Source organism: Ischnura elegans, chromosome 3 (assembly GCF_921293095.1).
Source record: "Ischnura elegans chromosome 3, ioIscEleg1.1, whole genome shotgun sequence".
Taxonomy (NCBI): Eukaryota; Metazoa; Arthropoda; class Insecta; order Odonata; family Coenagrionidae; genus Ischnura; species Ischnura elegans.
The window spans coordinates 134,978,509-135,002,169 of NC_060248.1; the positions used below are offsets into that span (position 1 = coordinate 134,978,509).

The 23,661-nt window shown below is 38.8% G+C and overlaps 1 protein-coding gene across 1 annotated transcript; it reads right to left on the reverse strand.

Annotated features, from left to right (window-relative positions):
* Positions 1-504: 504 nt before the first annotated feature.
* On the reverse strand, positions 505-18,160 carry LOC124156615. The gene is made up of 8 exons (XM_046531259.1): positions 17,212-18,160; positions 16,651-16,887; positions 16,429-16,482; positions 16,189-16,350; positions 15,908-16,030; positions 14,027-14,173; positions 12,441-13,687; positions 505-2,179 (listed from the first exon to the last, which is right to left on the reverse strand). The coding sequence occupies exons 1-8, from the start codon at positions 17,277-17,279 to the stop codon at positions 858-860; spliced, it is 3,360 nt and encodes a 1,119-aa protein (XP_046387215.1). The 5' UTR covers positions 17,280-18,160; the 3' UTR covers positions 505-857.
* Positions 18,161-23,661: the final 5,501 nt, after the last annotated feature.

Consider the following 23,661-nt stretch of genomic DNA (forward strand, 5'->3'; position numbering starts at 1 on the left):
AAAGTGACTGTACATATCTGGAATAAAATACCACAAGTCCACAAGAAATTAATGAGAGTAGGGTATCAAAACAAAGAAAAACACAAATAAAGTCAGAGCTCAAGTCATAAATTAAGGCAAACTTATAAATGACCGACAAAGCAAATTCTTAGTAGTGTAAATCACCGTGGCCCTCTCATCGTTGCTGCCTGCCAGTCGGGGGAGAAGGGATTACACAGAAAAAGGAATGGCTCACATGCCAGGCAGACTTACACGTCATTGTGTCGCTTCACGTACATACTAATGCTGAATACCAACCCTGGAGTAGTCTCCTTTTAGTCAGCACGATCAGGTCCAAAGTACATTTTATCTCATTAGGGCATGCAAGCACTCTCGACAGCCGAATGTGCTGGGTGTTTGGAGAGGAAAGGTACTGAGCACATTGGTCAGATGGAGGTGAATGAAGCAAGGTATATGTTGAGTACCTCTTACATTAGTAATAAATAATTAATTTGAGAGAATATATTATTCTTAATGTGGGAGTTTATTCTTAGATATGGTTCTCAAATGGTTTCAAGGATGTCCAGGTTCCCATGACAATGTGAAAAATTTCAGTCACATACCAGCAAATTGCTTAAGGTAACCAACAACTGCTTACCAGCATCATTGATTCAAAGGCCACCAATCATTCATCGCCTTGCATGCACAGAGGCAATCTCCACCCAAAGAACTGCCTCTCATCTCAAGCCCAAAGGCTAAAAAAAAAAAGAGATTGAGAACAGCACAGTTTTTCAATGAGTCAAAGTCATGCTCACCCTCAGCAAAATTCACTCCACGTTGATCAACAGTGACCAGTACAACAGTAAAATATTGGTTCGCTAGCCAATGGTAATGCAATACATTTCACCTTCATCAGTGAAGCAATCCCCCCTTTCCAAATGCTCTTCCAACTCGCTCGGAGACATCACACCCAAACCACATTTCGAGCAAAAGTAGATGCAATTTTGAGCACCCCCCCCTTCCACCTTCTCCCTCTCCTCCTCCCCTTCCCTCCTCACGCTTGAGATCAGCTTCACCTGCTCGACTCTCGTCTGGGTCACCACGTCCTTGTGCCCCTTGCGATGTTTCTTCATGATTGTCTCCAGAGTAAATCCTTTATCGCATATATTGCACACGTACGGACGCTCTCCCGTGTGCAGTCTCACATGGCCCTCAAACACCTGCTTTGAGGACAGGATCTTGCTGCAATACTCACACGTGTACTTCTTCGTCTTCCTTTCACTCAAACCACTCATTTTATTGAGGCGCTGCTTCCGGATCCTAGGTTCATTGTTCTCTCCTTCCCTGTGGTGCCTGCGGAAGTGTTGCGTGAAGCTCGGCTCCTGTTTGAAGCTCTTCCCGCATATATCGCACATGAAAGGGCGCTCCCCAGTGTGTTTCCTCATGTGGATTGTGAGCGATGTGCTCCTGGTAAACGCTTTGGGGCACAACGAGCACAAGTGAGGGCGCACGCCATCGTGACTCCTGAGGTGCCCGTTCAGAGCGCCACGTCTCCCAAACGTCTTGCCACACTTCTCGCACATGTACTCGGTGCATGTGCCGGGGATCCTGGCCCTGTGCTCTGCCGGCCCATGTGTCGGGTTGGCCCACAGGTGCTTTGAATATGCCCCCTTGTGCTGGAACAGCCTATTGCACACGTTACAGTACAATGATATGTTTCGATTTTTCTCGTGGCGCTTCAAATGCTTCCGTATTTGTCCCATGCTGGTAAAATTTCGGCCACACTCATCACACGTCAAGCTTCTCGGTTGCACCGTCGAATCCCACTCAATGAACTTCTTGCGGCACAAACCAATGTGGGTCACGTATTCAACTTTGCCAAATTTCCTGCCACAAAAACAACAGGGGAGATCAGTCTGAGCATGATGTCCATTCCAGTGAGTCTGTAACTCTGTATCTGATGCAAAAACAATTTTGCATGGAACACAGGGAAACCAATCAGTTTTGGGCTGACAATATCCATGATCTGTTGCCACATTCCTCTTGAGATGAGTGCTGGAGCACATGATACACTCACTATTTTCAGAACAACTGAGTAAATGAAGACGATAATCCTGCAAATTATATCGATTGTAAGGGCAGTGGGGACAAGCATGTAGATGACGGTGAACTGCTTTCTTAATTTTCGGAGGTCTAATGCCTGGGTTTGAAGATCAATATCATGCAAAAAAAGAAAATGTCACTGTTATATAAACAAGGAAACACATTCCCAGGTGGTCAATGTCATAAATACAAAATGCAAACTGACAATTTCTGGAATTAAAGGGACAAGATGGTGACACAACAATGCAGTTATAATACATACAATGACACTCCTCTGCAACAGATTTTTCTGTTCTCAGTAAAAAAAATTCAATACAATCCACAACACATCCAAAAAAATGTGAGGAATTCCTTCTATTATCCATCCAGCCATATTGATTCCATTAAATATCCAATCTGATCGTCAACTGCATGAAGGATTACTTGACCCACTTCCTGGTTTACAATGGAGCATATCAATTATCAGCTGGATTCAGAAAAAAAAGAATCTTCAGATTTTCAAAATAATCAAGCTCTCTAAGGAGGTTAAGTATAGCATTCATGGGTATTTATGTATAACAATTTAAGGATGGTATGGGGCCCAACTCTAGAATCCTGTAATCAAGAAAGTTCTATAGAGCTCTATCAAATTAACCACTGACAGGAAGCACATTATTTCACTGTCTAGAGAGAGACAACTTGAAAACAATTTCTCAGCAATATCCTCCTCTACTTCCACTTCCTCAATACCTTCCCACTGCATCGATGGGTTACAACAGAAGAAATTTTATGTCGGCCGACAATAAGCTCTTTCCTTCAATAAAATGGCAGTATTTTAAATTTATTTAGAGCTGGATAGTTTTCGATGATATAATCTAGAATGGAATCCTTCCTATTTGCATTCAACTTTGTCACACTGAAAAGGCCAGCAAATTCGAATGGCTCCTCGAGATGCTCTGCAAGGGAGGCCTATAACCAATGATCCTATTTAAGCTCATGCAAGATACACAGATGCCAGGGAGGGGAAGTTAGTCCAGGTGATGATTTCACTGCCAGGATGGATGTGGACAATTCCATCTCTTCCATGAGAGCATGAAGCAGGAACAAACGAGCGCTCGGAGGGACGTGAGGGTGGGCATTCAAGGCAGAGATGGCAGCAAGGTGGTCACTAGTATGCAAATTCCTGTAAACACTTATAGACATCGGCCAAGACAAAAGAAAATATGACCAAAACGTTTGATGAGAAGAAGGCAGCAATGAATGTAGGGACGGTGAGGAAGTGGGTGAGCAAGAGAATGCAAAAAGGGAAATGGAGAAGAAATACAGCAATAGGAGAGATGGAGGGAATGAGGCCACTATATGTAATAGGATGTGACATGGAATTCACAAGAAAAGTGCAGGATCTCTGAAGGGCATTACGAGAAGGGAACACCAAAAACTAGATTAAGAGGATTATAATCCTCTTAATCATTATCATACACATTAAGCAGTCATACAGACTGTGGAGAAAGGGTTAAAACTAGGGATGGGTCGAATTGCACATTTCTCAAGCTCGAATATCGAATCATTAAACTCGATTGTTTCTGGCTTTACTTTGTGAAAATCCATTCTTAATAATAAAACGTTATTGTACTTTTCCACACAATTTAATTAATACGACCGGTTTCGTCGCAGAGGCGACATCATCAGGTACAGAATCCGTTATAATAACAGTTATTTTGTTCGCCTCTGCAACGAAACCGGTCGTATTAATTAAATCGTGTGGAAAAGTACAATAACGTTTTATTATTGAATCATTGCTCGAATATTTGAATACCTCGAATACTACAATTGCGCAAAGCATATTAAACGCATGTTTTTTTCTTCTATTTCACTTGATGTATGTATAATTGAGTAGGTATTCATCAAATACATTTTAAAAATAAACTTTTTCATTTTGAATATATTCCCCACATTGATTGTTGTTGCTTTACATCAGCTATTTTCGGTTGCACTTTTCCTAAGGTATCTGTTTTTGTTGGGTGACTTTGTTTAAACAGACTAGTTGTCTCCAAAGCCAACTGATTTTTTATCATCTCAACTTCATTTGAATCATGCATCAAAAACTGCGGCAAAAGTGAATAATTGTTCTTTTTCCAGAAATTCATACCAACTTTTACTGGAAAACAGCAAATCAATGATGAAACCTTGTAAATGACTATGCGAAAACTTTTTAGTTTCAAGGAAGTTAATAATGCAATTCACAAGGGAGATAACTTAAGAAACTGTGACTGCACTTCCACTAGCAAGAAATGTTGCTCCTTTAAAAACATCCAGAACATCGATCAATTGCTTGATAGCATCGTACTGTGGTGGAGTTATATCTACATTAAACTCAGGTTAGAGGCAGCTAATGTTATGACTTGCTTCTGTTCCGGAAGAGGCCTCATCATTTGAAAAAGGGAGCTCAATCTTGTGGGTTCATCCTGGATGAGCATAGAATGAGGAGTGGTGAAAATTATTTTTTGAACGCTGGTGTATTGATACATGCAGCCAGGGGCACGGACACATGCCGTTTTTTACTATTATTTTAATGAAAATTTTGATCCTTTATCAGCTTTGACGCGTCATTGCCATCATTCGGCATGAAGAAACAAAACTGACATCAGGGGAAGCCCGCAGCCTAGCTCAATAGCAGTAGCTCAATGCATAATGGAAGGTACCCCAAAAGTCGATATTTTTCCCGCCATTTTTAAATTTTTGAGGGGTTTTGCGGGAGTAACCGGGGATTTCTGGATTTTTTCCCCCCAATCACTTTCGGTTCCCCACGTCAAACGATATCTTTTCACCACTTTAATCCGTGAATTTGATGTAGTGCGTCAACTTGCCTAAAATGGCACTGCATGCACTAAACGACTAGAGTCCTCTACGTTTTTCAGAGTCAACTACCAACGACCTGCGTGCGACAGTGTATGGTGCGAAATTCAAGATCATACTTTGAGCATAATTGTTCGAGATTTCAAATAACACTTTCTAGTATTCGAAGTATTGGAGTATTCGCGGATACTATTCACGCATCTCTAGTTAAAAGAGGAATATGTAGTCAAGATGGGAGAGAAGTTATATATGTAATAAGATACATGTACAGAGTGTGAATAACAACAGTTCATGGAGGAAATATCAGGGAAAATGGAGGCGAGGAAGAATCTCGACACAGGGCAAAGCAAAAGTACGTGTAAGAAAGTAAAAAATAGATCATGGCAGGAAACGAAGGCCACGATAGAAAAGCCAATGTGAAGAAGCGGAAAAGTTTTAGAAGGACCAAGGAGGCAGTGCACAGATTAAAGAAGTAAATACACTGTAGAGCAGCAGAAGAGGACAAGCAATGCCAAAAATTAAGGCTAACCCTTTAACTTCTAACAATGGATACATCTGTCCGTAGGTTTCCCAACCAAGAGGACCAACGACCCATACATCTGTCAAAGATTTTCCTACATAAGCAAACAAACAACGAATATATCTGTCACTTTTTTCCCCTCCCAAATGCAGTGGTTCTAGGTTTTGGGATCCAAGCAGCGGGAGTCAGGCCTTAAGTTGAGAAACTGGGGAGCAGGTACCTAAGCTCTTCTTTGTACTGGCATCCTCTTCACATCAAAGGTCAAGGGACATAATTGAACCCCTTGTTTCTAATGAGTGTTTACAAATTTTGGGCAAATTTCTAGGAGAAATATTAACTAATCCACTAATACATGGAGAACATTGTACCAAAACTTTCCAATTGGTTTATGACTAATATTGATTTTTGTTGAATGATGTCTTTGTAATGATTCCAGAAAGAGAAAACCGAAGCGAATAAACATAAATTTTCCAAATTTCTCGCAGCACAACAGGAGAGAGAGAGAGGTATTCAAGCGCAGAACATCAACATCTACAAATAACTTAGATTGATATAAAGACCTACTTGATTTTTTGGTAGAATTTTTGGGGTTTGAACAAGAGTATGAGGTTATTCTGAGAATAACATAGGTGACAAAGGAGGATGAAATTCTAAAGAATTCCCTAGTGCATATTGTGTGCTTGTGGTGATGTGTAGTTTTCAAATTATACAAAGTAGTGATGGTTTGTAAGCATTCCTGAGAAAGTAATTTTTATTAAAGATAATGCATTCCAAGGAAATGTGATTTGCTGACAACTAATGGGGAATGAAAACTTATTTCAGTAGCACTTAGCCCTGCATTGATATGTTATGTAAATTAATTTAGTATTGATTATAGAGTTTCTTTCAACATTTGGAAATGCCCAGTGAGGCACAAACAATTCATCCCTGAGCCTAGAATTTATAATAAATCAATAAATAAGAATTTATTTCAACCAGAGTATTAACAATCTCTTGACCAAATGAACTCCTGCTGCTTGGAAGGGCGTATACGTCTGGATGGGTAAGCTTAAGGTCCCAAGGGGTCCAACATAATGGGCCCTCGGAGGAGGGGCGAGAAAGGTCAAAGATTAGTGAGAGTACACCTTCAAAGGCTGACTCTTCAGATTCCTGGAAAAGTGGTCCAAACCGAGAGATGGGGGGGCGTATTTGCAGTCAGTTCAGCAAGCATGCATAGGGGAGATTCCCACCATCTCCAAAGGGTTAAGAATGATTGGATGTTCACAAGAGGCTCAGAAGGGATGAAAGAAATGTGATGGAGCAGTAGAGGAGACAGAGCAGGAGCTGATAAATGTACCAATTCAATGCCTCACCCTCAACCACTAACTGACCCCAAGTCCACAATTTAGTAATAAGAAGAACCTAGGGCACTTACATTGTAACCTTTATCCACGTAACTGATCATCAAGTTGTTACTTTGATGCAACCACAGTTGATTTGGCAAGAGTCAGTAGTCCATTGGTGTTTGCTCATTTTCAGTGGTGACTACACCCTCTATCCAATTTGAGGCCGTTTGTAAAGAATTCTCGTAAGAGGTAAGCTAGTTTTCTAAGTATTTTACTGAGCTTATTTTGGCACTATCTGTGAGGTCATTGTTTCAATAGATATTTGGGAGTTTTTACAATGGAGTTAGATCACTTTGTAACTTCGAAGAGCTAATTTACCTCTTACTAAGGGGGTGTCAGCTTTATGTATCAAAACTAAATTGCATTCACTAGTAGCTGACCCCAGTGTCAAGCAAAGGTGCATCCATAATTTTCTGTATTTGTGTTCAATGAAGCCTAAAAAGGCATTTAAACCTTCACAATTAACATGAAATTGATTACTTAATGAGAAGTAATGGCTGGCCCCATCCCCCCCGCGTCAACCATTGGGACATGGCACTGGTATTTTGCTGATCCCTTACCCTGCCCTTGAGTTGAGTTTAGCTTCATAGTAAATAATTGACCAGTATTAATAGGTTAAATTTTAAGTAAGGTTAAATATAAAATCTTGACACCTTTTCAATCTTATTTGGTAGAGAAATGGTGAATATTCAATTGAATTCACAAATATTCATTGGAAAATCTCAACATTCAATTGAATTCACCCGCAAGGTCTCCGCTGGAATTCATCATCACAAACCACCAATGACGGCTCTTGAAGTGATCACTCAAATTAAAACTACTATCATGACTTTCATATACATTAAATCCTTACTTCTCCTATAAAAAGATAGAGGGCATAGTGCCTGCACCTGCCTAGGGAAGATAGCTAACGACAAATGCGCCAATACCGTTATCCCGTTATTCATGTTTTCTTGCATGTGGTTGACTGAATTGTGATTAAGTTTTTGCTTGTGGAGAAAACATTTATTAATATCAGTATTATTTGACCTGTGCTAAATCCCTACAGCGTTGAGTTTGGTCATTCATGTGTCTCTTCAGTGATATAGTGAAAGCCTTGAAGTGATTGTTGTGGTTTAGTGTGTTCATATAGTAATTTATTGTTTGATTTTTGTCTCACACAGTTTTTTATCACAGTTTTTGACTGATCACTAATACATATTTGCATTTTACACATAAGCATATTTATTTAACATATTTATGCATACGAGCATTACGTCACTGATAAGAAACTATAAGCATTGTCGGATTAGTGTGAATCATGCAGGTTTGTTTGTGTGAAATGAAATCCCTGCGTTCTTGCATAAACATGTGTGACATGTGTCTGTTGTGAAATGTGCTTTATGTTAGCTAAATGCACAGCCAGAATTATACTCATTAGTAATTTAAAGAAGTCTTTCTTCGATAAAGAAGTGTGAGATATTTGTTGATGATGTTGTTATCGCTAATTAAGGTAGAAATTTTGCTTTTCAATAACTATTCAAGATTTTTGGAACTGGTGAAAGTTGTGGTTCTGATAATCATGGCAAAGACTTCTGTTTAAGATGACTGTTCAAGATTGTTAGAGGTGATAAAAGATGTTACTCTGGTATAGTCATTGTTCTGATAATCATCACAAAACTGTAGTTTCACTTTTCAGAAACTATTTAAGATTAAACATCTAACATTAGAAGAGATGGAGGGTGTGGAAAAGCACAATTCAAGCTTTTTAACACTGTTTCAAAAAAGATTTCAAAGGTAATTTCTGTTTAAATATATTATTTAATTAGAATTTTTGACTTGTTAAATTTAGATTTGAAGTATATCCTACCTTGTACACTTACAATATTGGATGAATTTGTATATTTGTAAAAATTTTCAATTGAAAAAAATTCAATTGAACTGTTTAATTGAAATTTGTAACTTTTCGATTGAAAAAAAATCAGTTTATATTTGTCACTCTTCAATTGAACGGTTGAATATTTGTTTAATATTTTTCAATTGAATATTTCGAATAGGGCTGAGGATGACATGGAGGCAGCGGTCTTGGCAGTGAAAGGAGGAATGGGCATCAAGACAGCAGTGAGGCAATACAAAGTGCGTAAAACAACCTTGCTCTACAAAATAAGGGGTGTTTATCCAGAAAAAAAGAGGATGGGGCCGGCCAAATGCTAAACTTTCCAAAGAAAAGGACAAACTGCTCATCATGTGGGTTTTTTGAGATGGCCAAAGCTGGATTCCCAGTTACAAAAGAATTTTTTTTTATTAGTGTTGCCAGACTTGCTCTTGAATGGAGAACGAAATTTAAAAATGAACACCCTGGTCATAAGAGGTATAAGGGGTTTTTAAAATGCCACCCAAATATTAGCCATTGTGCTTCACAAAATCTTTCAAGGATCCAAAGTGATATAACCGTGATGAAAGTAAAGAGTCGGTTGGAAGAGGTTGAGGATTACCTGGAAAAATCAGGCTATAAAGACATACTGAAACATCCAGACAGAAATTTTAATATGGGTGAATCTTGCTTTTTTAAATATTAAAGGTGCTAAAGTTCTGGCTAAAAGAGGTGACCGAATTCAACATTGTTAATGTACTGATGAGAAAGATTGCCTAACGTTTCTATTGGCTGGCAATGCAGCTGGATTTCTTGTTCCTCCAATGGAGGTGTAAACGAATCCCAGAGGAAATTTCCAGCAGTACTCCAAAGGACTGGGGTGTTGGTTGCTCTGACTGTGGATGGATGACTAGAGGCACTTTTTTCAGTTACATAGCAAATGTGTTCTACCCATGAGCCAAAGACAATGTGGAGTTCCCAATTATTGTATTAGTTGATGGGCACAGCTCCCACTTGTCCTATCATTTCAGTGAATTTTGCAGGAGTGTTTGCATTATCTTGGTGGCACTCGTAGCGAATGCCATTCATTCACAACAACCAATGGATGTGGCAGTTTTTCAGACTCTCAAAGCTGTTTGTAAAGAGCATGGTTTGTCATGGAGATTGGAAAATCAATCCCAGGTTTTTAAAAGACAAAATTTTTTCCCTCTTCTAAATAAAGCAATAATGGAGAAAGTATTACCAAATTTTTATAAAGCTGCTTCTGTAAATGTGGACTATACCCTTGGGATCCTACTTTTGCCGACAGAATCAGTGAGAAGAACATTTCTCCACCTACGACATATAAAAATCCTGAGAATCAAAGTCTTCAGACAAAATTAAGAACATTTGTTGTTTTTAGAAAAATTCATTGAGAAACGTACACTTGACCTATTTAGGTCTATCCCAGAAGGAAGATGTAATGGACTGGATGGACCCTTATGCAATACCTTTCCTTTCCAGGTTTGGAGGGAAATGAATCTTCAGGTTAATAGCCAATCAAATCACACAGAAAGAACTGAAGAACAGTATTTTTCCGATATAACTATAAGAAATATTGATTCAAGTAAAAGAAATTTGAGATAAACTGCAGCCGGGGAAGTGCTATCTTGAAATTTAACCCTTTGAAGAACCAGTGAAACCAATCGACCTTCAAGAAGATATCTCTGAGCCTGAGCCATCACAGTCAACAACTATCGAAGTCTCCAAAACAACACTGGTGAACTTGAAAATGACACAGTTCTGACTCCACATCAACATGCTGACTCATGTTCTGCTACTCCTGGAGGTACTAATATACATTCTACTCCTGATAAAGAGAAAGAATTTATTCCTTAGCCGTTCAAAAGAGCTCTTTTTTTGCCAGAACCAAAAGTGCTGGTGACAAAAAAATAAAAACTGAAAAGATACCTTCAGTCGTGACATCTCAACAGTGGCAAGACTACCATAAAAACAAGACAGAGGAAAATGAGAAGAAAGCTAATTTGAAGGAAGAAAGGAAAAGACTCAAATAGCTGAATGCAAACGAGAAAGTTCAACAAAAAGAAAAGAGCGTAAAATGCAAGGTATGAAAATGAAAGTGGCAGAATGTTGATTCCACGAGTGCTGATGCTAGTTCGTCCAATCCTGAAATGCCTGCACGTGCAGATCACGTGAGTGACAGATAAAGTGATGTCAACAAGGACCCAAACAATTCGTTAAACATTAATGATTATGAAATTACTGTATATGAAGAACTTTTTCCGGGGCAGATACAAAAGAGAAAAGAAACAAAATATGGCCAAAAGTAACTCACTTGAGTAATTCCTATGAATGGGCTATGAGGGTGGCCTTGGCCAAAGAAAAAGGATGAGATTTGGTAAGATAGTAAGAGTGTTTTAGGCAAGATGATCCCTCCCTCAGCTGCAAATTCTAGGGGTCTTTGTTTAGTCCCTAAAGTAAGACATTTCAACACTAAGCTCTCTAGTAGAGAACTTTAATTAAATATAATCACTTATATATAGCTTTGAAGCATATACAGTCAAAATATACAGACTGTCCCATGGGTCGTGTGAAATTTTTGACCTCTAATTTCAGTAACTTCCCCTCGAGCAATATTCTTGAAAATTGGCATACTTATAGGAAAAGGTCCTATGTTTTGTTGAGTGTACGCAAAATTTTACAATTTTGACCTTTTGACCCCACAATGTGGGCACAAACCAAAATTTTGAATTAACCTTATGGGGTTTCAATGTTAAAAAATTCGAGATGGAAAAAAGTCTGAATTTCATTGACCAAGATGTCAATTCTTAGGTTTTTCAATGTCGATGTCAATTCAACACGAGGAAACCGAAAATAACACTTTTATTTATGAAAATTCAACCGCTGACCCAGTAAGGTCATAGTCAAGGTCATAAGGGTGGCAAATGGCTTAGGATACCAACTAAGGTGTCGATCCGTAGGTTTTAAAGGGTGCCCAAGTCATTGGTAGCTAGTCCAAATACTCGTCTTATTTACTATTTGACCTTCAAGGCTAATACTGAGGTCAAAGGTCATAGAGGTAAACATTGGGTCATCGTGACAACCAACGTGTCGAACCATAGGTTTTAAAGGGTGCTCAAGTCAGTTTTGCAGTTCATTTATCAGTATTGTTGATTTTTGACCTTCAGAGGTCACAATGGGGGTCAAGAAATTTCTTTCATTGATAGCAAAACATTTAAACTACCCACTGAGAAATTGCAAACAAAATAAAAGGTAGCCTTTTTTTAGCCATAAATTGTTAAATAATCACTAATTTATATTGTTTATACAAGTCTTATTTGTTTGTTATTACTTCAAATTACTTTAAAGTTATGCTATTATGTGCCTAGATGCATTTTCTTCAAAATAAAACAAAAATCACTTCTTTATGAGCCATGGTTCCAAGTTATTAGCATTAATGTGATTTTTCATTTTTTTCTCTGAGGCCAGACTCAGCAATGTTAAAAGGATAATAACTTCATATAGGTTCAGTTCTGAGCTAAGATAAAGTGATCATAATTCATCAAAATGATACTACTTTTACATATATAACTTTTAGAGAAATCGGAGATGGTCACATGACACCCCTCTGCCTGATTTGAGGTGAAATCCCCCAATTTACCACAAAACCACAACCACAATCTAGACAAAACAATGATCACAATGCACACTGAGAGATAAACATTTAATGTAGGTCTCCGCATAATCATAAACGAGTGATCATTACCTTCAGGACTTCCTTTCTTGTGACTTGTCCCTCCTCCCACCTTCCCCCCTGCCTTCTCTTTCTTTTCGGGACACTTCTTTCTTGGTTTTTCAGCTGGGAGTGCACTCAACTCTCCACCCACGAGTGCACTCAAACTCTCAGTGCGGTCCAACCCTGAGTCTACATTTGAGTGCCCGTGTGAGAGGTCATTGACACCCTCGGAAACATTATCCTGAGAAATGGTAGAGTTAACTCGAGAATTCAAGTCCTCCTTCAAGGCTGCAGCATTCTCAGTCTCATCACCACCAACTTCCACACTCAAGTCCCCACCTGAGTGTTCAGGTGAATTCAAATTAGAGCCAACACTTTGTAAACTGGCTGGACTCACAACTAAATCACCACCACTGCGTTTGACGGACACATTCATGCTTTTGTCTTTGATAATATTCTGGATAAAAGAACAACCTTCAACCACAGCAGATTCCACGACTACCTTCTTGCCTTTTGCCTCTGACAGATTCTGCACTGTACCTTCACTAGGACAGACCAGCTGGCTGCCTTTCATGCTTCCGCTCTGAGCGTTTGGTTCATCCCCACGATCTACACTTCCACATCCTTGTTCATCATCCTTCACAGGGACAGATATACTTTTGCCCATACTCACACTTGGATTTCTATTCCCACTCTTTGCCTTGCGTGATCTTCTCTTTCTCTGGGATGGTCCCAAATGCTTGCAGAGCTTTCGTCTGTTTCCGCATGGGGGAGCTTTGTGTTGGACAAAGTGCTGGTAAACTTCCTTGACAGAGTCCAGGCCAATGAGGCACTCTTCACAACCATGAGGTTTGCCACCGACAGGAAACTGAACGGCACCCTCGAGCCTCTTGTGGGTCTTGTTGGAGCCGCAATGCTCACAGCTCAGCACCTCACCTAAGTGAAACATCTTGCGGTGAGCCACTAGATTAGACCACGACCTATAGGTGTTGCTACACAGCTGGCAAGCAAACATCTTTGCCTCAAGGTGCTCGCTCATGTGGGCATCAAACTCATCCAAGTCATCAAAGACAGTTCCAAGGGGACAAAGGTCACATGGAACTGGGAGGGTGAAAGAGAGTCCATGGAGACGCATGAGGGACTCCTCTGTCACCGTAAGCTCATACTCCTTGACCATCTCATCCCCCTCCACAGTGGTCACGTCCAAGACTGCTCCCAGTGGCTGGGACTCCCCCATCGCCTCACCTCCAAATGATCTCTCCAAATCCTTGCAATCACTGATTGGAGGGGATGGAGTAAAAAGAAGTCATTCCAAAGTTATCTATCTATGTACATCATTGAGTGTTGAACAAAACAAATGCCTTAAATAGATTAAATACGGCAGGGCCTACAATTTACAAATAGCTTCAAGTTTCACTACATGTAAACGTTGTGGAAAATTAAACCACACACATATTACACTTCTAAGGGTTAACTATTAATGCTTAAAGGCAACAACCCAGATTTCAGGACACAGTTATGTACTCTATTGTGACAGAAAAACACAAACCACATACATTACCAGAGTAGAAAGAGTACAAATACATAATTGGAATTAAAGTACCTAGTTCTCTCACCTCCTCTTGCCCTCCGTGAAGGCATTCCGACGGCTAGCTCCACCCATTTCATCACTTTTAAAGTTTGCCACCGTTTCAAAGCTTTGAGCCGGCTCCTTTGTCATCAGTGCGTTACCAATGCTTCCACCAAGCAGAAAATGAGGAGGGCTGGATAGAAAGGAGAAAATATTGAATAAACATTGATCACAATTTTTTTCTGGGTCATTTTCAGTATACTATTTTCTTATAAGAACTTTTCACTTTAACACAATCTTATATTCTCTATTTTTATGACAATCTATCTGGGAAGTGGGGTTGTTTTGAGGGCAGAGAGAGCAAAATGATCAGGTATCTCTTGAATGAAAAAAGCCTTAAAATTTGTCTGCAGCAAAGGAGGCTAAAACCAATGTCAAACTGGAAAACCAAGAGATTGAGATGACGGTACTCTATTGCCGCAGTAGAAGAGAAGCCAGCGATGAGCAGAGTGAGTACGAGATGCCGAGGAAAAGGTCCCAAGTGGAGGGGGCATTCATCAAGAGAGGAATCCACTCCCAAATAAGAAACACAATGGGCTTATTCACATTTTTTCAACAGCATTGTGATTGAGTTTGAAAAAGAAATAGATATGTTCTTCCCTTTTTCGATGCATCACCAACTTCTCGAGCTAATCACCCTGAATAATAGATGACCTTAACCCTCTTGCAAGTAAGTTGATTATGTCACGAAGTCCTGCCAAGTTGCTAACCACTTCTCTCCTGGGTCTCCCGCATTGGTATTATGTACATGATTTGTTGCCATTCACACTCTGGTTTGTAGTTTCTTCCCTTAGCGAGAGTTTCCCTCTAAAAAAGCTTAGGAGTCCAAAGTCTAATGACACCATCAGCACATGGAACATGAGCCACCAAATCTTCTGCCCTTTCTTTTGTAAACTAACTACAGGAAGGGGAGAATGAGGAAGGCTTGTTTTCTATCTTATCTTATCTTTGCCTACCACTTCCTAAACTCTATCAATAAAATTGAAATTTAAGGTTTGAGTGAATGCTGAAGTAAAAAATAAATTTATTAGGGCATCTAGACCAACCTCTAGTAGAATCTACTTCTCTATGGCAGTGAGGCCTGCACAAAGGCAGGCTCAGGGAAAACAAAGGATGGAGGTATTCTAAATGTATGGCTGTAGAAGAATGATAAAGATCACATGGATTGATTGCGAGAATATTGTGAAAGTCCTGAGAAGAGAAGGAGAATGGTCAAGTCTTATAAAAACCTTAAAAAGAAGGCTGAAAAACTAATTGGCCAATACACCAGACACAGTCTCATGAAAGGACAATATGAAGATAAGAACTGCTAAGGAAGGCCATGGATGAGATATACATATTGAACAGGCAAGTAAGGACGTGAAACAGGAATCATTGAATAAATAAGCTGATGAAAAAAACTGAGTTGAAAGCTGCATCCACTCAGCCTAACATGAAAATAAACTAGACTAAAGTGATGGTAGCAAGCAGACAGAAGAAGAGAACTGCTGATACGAGGAAGAGAAACATTGGAGGAGGTGGACGAATTTGTTTATCTGGGAAGCATAATAACATCAGATGGGAAGAGTTAGAAGGACATAAATCACGCCACCAACCAACCACGCCAATTCAGTCTTCAACAATGAAAACAAAATATTCACCGCCAGTAACATTAAGTTAAGGATAAGAAAATTGCCAGTGAGAACTGATATATACATCGAGAGTCCTGCCCTTTGGAAGTGAGACCCAGACACTTGGCAAGAGAAACAAGAAAAGAATTGAGACATTTTAAGAATGGTATTACAGGTAAATACAGAAAATATAGTCTGGTATTTCCTACAAACACAGAATGATAATATATGTATCACAAGAACAATAGCATACTCACATGGAGAGAATGTTCGGCAACATTGAAGGTGTGCTGTATTCACATACAACAACATCCATAGGTGTTGCAGTAACCCCTGATACAGGTTGGCTTTTACCAGTAACTATTCGCGGCAACACAGCACTAAAGAATTTTAAAAAATCTATATTTAGTCCTTAAAAAATTAATTGAAGCAATTACAAGTATCGTTAAAATATGGGTTCATTGTGACAAAGATTAATGATAATGAAAAGTAAATTATAAATTAAAAACAACGTATCACAACTTAGAAAATAACAAACCATGACTTCGCAGGAGCAGCAGTTTTTTGTCCCACAACAGAAACCTGTCCTTCGTTTGCAATCATGACTGGCAACTCAATTAACTCAACTATAGGGTGAATACTTGTATTTTTTAACGAATCTGCCACACTCTGAGCCCCAGACGCAGGAGTTGTGGAAGTTCTAAAGAGAAGAAAGTAGCCATTAAAAACATTCACAAACAAGTGTTAATACGTATAAACTTCCGAAATTCGCACTCACTTCTCCTTCCAGTCTGAAATTTCCTCTAGAACAGACACAGGTGACGGCGAGGAGCTATAGAAGAGAGAGATCATTAACACACAGAACAGACAAGTGATGTTGAATACAAACTTTTGAGCTATATCGCCGCGTCAAAAATATAGTCAAACATGACGAGTACCCGCGAAAGTTTTAACGAAGAATAAAAGACAAATGTCCACAGAAATTAGTCTTAAACCTTACATGGGCTTCTCCAGCCATTCCGGAAACTCTATCGGCTTGTCAGACGGCCGATCAGGGAAATCAAATATTGAGGGTACAGCATCAGGTCTAAGAACTGGTTTACTGCTCCATGCTGATGTATTAAACGAATCCGGAGTAAAATGTTTACTGCAGAGTTTAGAGTTCTTAGTGGGGACAAAGTCTTTTCTTCTAAGAGCATAGCACCATTTTTTAAGAATAAATGGGTCTCTAGGAAACCTGAAAGATAAGAGTTTAACTTACATCTTATAACATCACAACAACTGAACTTCGACGAAGCTGCAACTCAAACTGCTGTACCCCCACTCACACACACTATCCAATTCTAAATACAAAATTTCGAAACCAAAATTTGAAGTGTCGTGGATTATAAGCAATGCCAACGATTTAATGCTTACAGAGAAGAGGCATCGTACACAAAAGTTAATTATCAATTAAAAAAACCTATTATCATGGGCTAGCAGTGCAGTATGTATATCTGAATCGCTGAAATAAGCAACACATTTAATGAATGATAACGTCAAATTTCTACTCAGTACGTACGAGTGAAATGATAGTCCTCCTCTAGCAGATTTTTCCCGACAATTATACGCAGCACAATAGCATGGCATGATTGAAAACGTTGAGAGTCACTTCTTAAAGAAATTATACTGTGTTAATATTCCGTTTTTTCACGTGATCCCAATCTCCAGAAACATAACATACAACCGCCGCCATATGCTATTCCAACTCTGACGTCATAAACAATAGAGAGTGAGGACCTCCACAGAGGTTGCCAAGAGAAGTTTTCTTGATGTTGAAAGCTCTGTCTTTATGGTTATTTAAGACCGTGGGTGGCAGGCAAGTGTGGATACAAACTCATATGTCAAGATATGGATATAACTCGTCTCAAATGAAGATAATACGCGATGCCTTGAAGTTCGACTAATGCGTCTGCTGGAAGCCTATTAGGTCTGCAAAACAATTATATCCAGTCATTGGTTATCTCACTGTTAACATTGCCGTACATAACGACGATGCACAATTTAGTATTTCTTTTCGATCCTCTATGCTCCCATTATATTTCTATTTCGTTTTTTTACATAGTATTTCATTACTGAAAATCTTTACTTTGCCTCCCCTTTCCTCACTTCAGTGCCTTCCTTCGTTCTACCTATCAGTCCGGTGTTTAGGATCCTCGTAATCGCCGCATGCCATGCACAACGTCCTTCTCGAGAGAATTTCATCTCGCCCACCACATGGTGCAATTCCTCGTTCCTTTCCCTCCTCGTCCATCTCACCTCCGTTCTGCACCACGCATTTCATCGAAGGGCTCTAATTTATTTCTCCCTTCCCCACCACCACTGCGAGTACACACTCGTGATTCTCACGTACCCTCAATTTTGCAGTCTAAGCCACATGTAGATAATAGACGAGTCATCTATCTGATAATTTTCGTAGAAATACACATCGTAAATCTCTATTCCGTAATGTGCTATGTTTGGTGCTATGCTTCTTCCATACCAACGCAGGTAACAGAACGTCCTGGTAATATTTTAGATTTCTCTCTACTACAGTTGCCTAAGCATGCTAGTGATGGGCAAAGTCGATCATTTTAGTGATTCAATCATTTTGACTCGAGTCACATAAGTGATTCAATCAATTGATTCAATCACTATGATCGAAAAGACTCAAATCAAGATTCAATCACTATGATCGAAAAGACTCAAATCAAGATTCAATCACTATGATCGAAAAGACTCAAAGGAGTCATGATTGAAAAGACTCAAAAGGAATCATGATCGAAAAGACTCAAAAGGAATCAAGATCGAAAAGACTCAATCAATGGATGTAATAAATCACTTTGAATAATCGAATAAATACTGCCTCATCTGCGAAGAGCATTGGTAACACTGATTGCTATCCATATTATCATTTCATATACTATTTTAATTGTGAATTCCTAGATGAGTAAATTAGATTGCAAAAATGAAGGAAGTAGTGTCATGAAAATATTTGGGAAGGCAAAACTGTCACAGTTTCTTAACACTAATAGAATAATTTCTAACTATATATCTCAAAATATAACACAAAATACACCACACACTATGCATGAATCTGATCTGCAGGATAATTTTATGAACGGCACAATAAAATATAACCAGCTTTAACTTCTACTTCTTAACGTTCTCCTACAGGAGTCATCTTAATATTTTCCTTTTACGTGTATTGGTGTTATTAATACTGATAACTGCTGGAAAACATTTAAGAAAAAGATTACACAAGTATATCAGTTCTTCATAACATAGTATTTAATTTTATCACAACTATTTCTGCCCTGACGAAAAGAGATTAAGCATCGGTCATTTCAAATTTTGAATCAAACCGGAAACCGAGATGATTGATATAAAACCGGAAGTCGGAGTGATTGATGATTGATGATCGACTTGTTTAGCGAAATGAATCATGAGTCATTTGATTCACCTAGTGATTCAATCTTTTTGATCGAATCGTTCATGATCGACCCATCACTAAAGCATGCATACTTGCCTACAGCATCATAGATTAACTACCTTTTTGAGAAACCCTACTTATCATGGACCAATTTATTGTGATACCTCGCCATCATTCGACTAGTAACAACCCTCAGCATTACTTTTGACACTTACAAAACTATAAGTTGGATGAATAAAATTTAAAATTTTCTACAGAATTTTTATTGAAACACGACCATCGTTTTGATGGTTAACGTCATCTTCTGATGAGGAATATGTATTTGGAAATTAATTATTTCCATTTTTAGAAAATACTGCAACACAGACCAGGTTGTCCATTCTACGTCCGTTTGCAAAAACTGTCAGCCTTCAATGTCATGCTCCACCATCTGCTAACAATTCTGACGTTGATTCTGAACTCAATATCCAAAAAGAGCTACATATTTTACAAATAGCCATCAACAACGGCTACCAAACTAATATTATTGATAAACTTTATTGGAAAAATTACAAAATATGGCCTTACAAATTACCACAACGCAGAGTAAGTGACAGTGCAGATAAATGGAGGAAATTCTTATACTTAGGAAATTTTTCCCTCTTAGCCACCAAATCCCTCCCAAGAAATCCTATCAGACCTGCCTATTATAATAACTCTAAGAAATTTTTCTCCAAGTCTAAGGATATCACCATAATCTGGAAAAGAGAGGTGTGCAAGTGTGATAGTTCTGCAATTTACATATATTGGGAAGACTGACCAAAAGTTCAAGGAGAGACATCTGAAAGAGCATGTTGCTGGTTTTAGACATAATAATGTCAATTCTAACTTTACTAAACACCTGCTGGATAAAAGTCACACTTGTAGCTTCTTAGAAATTTTACATTGTGAAAGAAAAGGCCCCAGGCTAGATGCTATCGAAGAAGTGGAAATTTTAAAATCTGTGAAAACCAATTGTGAAATTGCAAATGACCGTCTGTATACTTGATAGGACCTGAAGATGTAACCACATCACGAAACCCAGGTCGTGCCCATATTAAAATAATAGTGAACCTTACAAAGTTTTATTTCTTTATTTTCAATTCTGTATACTTCCCGCTCTGCACTCCTCCAACACCTTCCTCTCATTTACCACATACATACCTTTGCACACTATCCGTTTCCCCTCTCCTCCCTAATCCTTCAACCGTCACCTCAGCTGATGCTCTTGAGCATGGAAAAATATTTAGTACTGCATGAATGTTAATGATCTAGGTACTGCAGTCCTCATGCTCTTTTTCCCTCTTTCACTGCAGCTAGGCTGCATCAGCCATACCTACCTCCCCATCCCCCCACTTTCCCTTGGCTTTTACGACCTGGGGACGACCCAACCCCTCCCCCCACTGCCTCTTGTTTGTATGTCTAGTATTTAAGATGATTCACCAATGGATAACCCAGTCTGTGTAGCAGTCCTTTCTAAAAAGGGAAAAGTTAATTTCCAAAGATTCCTCCCCAGAAGATAACATTAAGCATCAAAGCCATGGTCGTGTTTTAATAAAAACTCAGTGGAAAAACAGTTAAAATTTTATTCATCCAAAATGCTCAGCAAATTCCTCAAAGTGTCACAACTTTTTTAAAATATAGGTTCTCATTCTTGTGACATCCAAAGCAAGACAAGCAATCCAAAAATTTCATTTTTTCTCTATCAAAATAAATACTGTCCAAATGAATGATCCTGACTACTCTATGTCGCATGCAATGTGCAAGTTTAAAATACTCCCTCTCCACCTTCCCTAAGTACTTAAGAAGCTCGGAAGGGAAGTTGTCCACACCCATTGCTTTCCATGCCTTCATATCCAATAACATCGTCATATTAAGTACGGATCTCTCTCTCTTTATTTCTAGAAATAAAATTCACTTTGTACACTCCACTCAGACCCTTAATTACTGACCATTGTTTTGACATTTATGTCATAAGCATGGTACAAATTCATTAAAACCTAATTATTTAAGACACTAAATCAAGAGGGCCAGAGAGGAGTAGGGGGAAGCCACGAGAGGTGATCCCTACTTGAGCAGTTCTTGTTTGGAAGGGTGGGGAAATGGACTAATATGGAAGACAAACTCAACAAACATGGAAATTTGCGGCATCAATACAAATAGCTTAATACAATGCACCCAACTCATTCTGAATCCATTTCAAAGTCATTTGAGATGAATGTCCCTAAAATAATATATCATTCCCTAAGTTAAATTTTAACCGCCAGATTTTAATGCCCTTCATCACTGGATTTAATTTAAACGTCTAAATTCTCAAGCCCTATCAGGTGCAGAGGGAGCTATATTTTCTAATCCTTGGGTACACGAGGAGTTAAAAGGTTTGTGAGAAAATTTTTCCTAGTTAAATTATTTTGTGACTGCTCTAGAAAATCCAATGCTTTACCTTGTGCGCACATACCTAAACAGAAGTTCCACACCATAATTATTCGTGTAGTTGCATCCAAGAAGATGCTTAGCAAACATAGACAACTGATCACCCACAGTTAAACATTCAGCAAGTTTTTACATCAAATGAAAGCTTCCACTCCCTTTACAAGGCCCATTCACCTTTACAAAGATTGCATTCCATACATATCCACTGGTCTGACTAATTTTAAAATTATCTTTCTCGTTAAATAAAATTTTTGCAACTGTCGAAGAATTGTAAAAAGATAAGACCAAAATGCTTCAACAACATGGCTTTCAGTAACCTGTATTTCAGTTTTCCCAGAAAGGATAACATTCTTGCGCCATAATAATGGTTAGTCTATAACATGACCAGAAACAACTCCTTAACCATCGGTACACAACTGGCCAATCAGAAGGTCATGGCATTGTAGGCCAACAGCTTTTGATGAAAGTGGAGGGAAGAGTTGAATGGAATTACGACATCAGTGCATGTTAGTTTTCTGTAGATGGGTAAAATATGATTATTCTTTGAAAGAGCTACATAAATTGTTAAATTTAAATCAGTTATGGTGCAACCAACAATTTTCACCTTGAATTGTTATAGTTAAATAAATTGAAAATCTATAATAAACTGAATTGTGATATTGGAAGTAAGGAAACAAAACTTTGTAAGGTTCACTGTTATTTAATTATGGGCACGACCCAGGTTTCGTAACTTGGTTACATCGTCAGGTGACTGATCTTGCATGCATCATACATTTATACACAAAGTAAATGTATGATGCATGCAAGATCAGTCACCTGACGATGTAACCAAGTTACGAAACCCAGGTCGTGCTCATAATTAAATAACAGTGAACCTTACAAAGTTTTATTTCCTTACTTCCAATATGGAAAGGTTTCACGAAGTAAAGCCTGAAGTTATTAGTTATGAATTGTGATAGTTCATTGTAATCTCGATAACAAAGCTGCCCAACAGTTGAGTACTTCCAACCCATAAGCACTGTACGTCATCGACAAAGCGACACTAATAAAAACAATTTTTAATAAAGGGTGATTTGAGTAAAAAAAATTGTTCCAAGTGATTCATAAAAATACCAACTAAAATTGGCCACAAACAGAATTCCAATGTGAGGCTACTCGAAAACTTGTCATTAAAAATAAAATAATTCAGATTGACACACTAACCCAAGGAGGCCTATAAATTCAACAAGGTATAACCTCCACTCCAAACGAAATTAAAAGCTGATTCAACCACTTTTGACGTAGGCACAGAGGTTTATAAATTTCTGACATAAAAACATATCAGTTCAATATTTTGTGGGGGCTCAACATCAGCAATTAATTTGGTTGATTCCAAAGAATTCTTCAAACCCTATTTAGACTTCAAACCCAACAACATAATTCCTTACCAAGGTATGCAATTAGTCATGCAGCTAAATTATAACAAGGTGCTGTGACAAGTGACACCACTTACTTAGTCCGATGATCAATTTTTATGAGGCAATAAACTTGAGGCAGCAGAGGAATCATACTAAGCAATACCATATGTCCAACTAAGCAATAATTAAAGAGCAACTGTTTAAAGCTGGTATTAGTCTACCCTTGAGTGAAGTAGACCATTGAAATGATACCAAAACCAGTGATCATGCCGTGACTTGAGGACTGGAGGCCACCAGCTATTATGCTTCTCATCTCCCGGGGTAGAGGGAAGTATGTATCTCTTCCTCATATGATGATATGGGAAGATGGAGACCATATAGAAATAGAGGGTAAAAGAGAGGCCACGTGTCCCCTCTCCTTAAGATCCCCCTTCCCAAAAACAAATCGTCAAATTCTTTCCTCACCCACTCCATAGCCAACTCCAACCTCCACAGGGGTTTCTCCCTCCACCCACCCTCCATCCGTACCGTATAGACCATTTTCTTCCGCCTGCAATCCCTTCCCGGTACCCCTGCTCATTCTCACTCCTTTCCAGCCACCCTTTCCCCCACCTCTTCCTTGACTCGCTACTTCTCCATTCCTAATGACACAAGACCTCTCTCATACCCTTCTGCTCTTCTCCACCCCCTTGGACTGCTCATGTCTACTGTT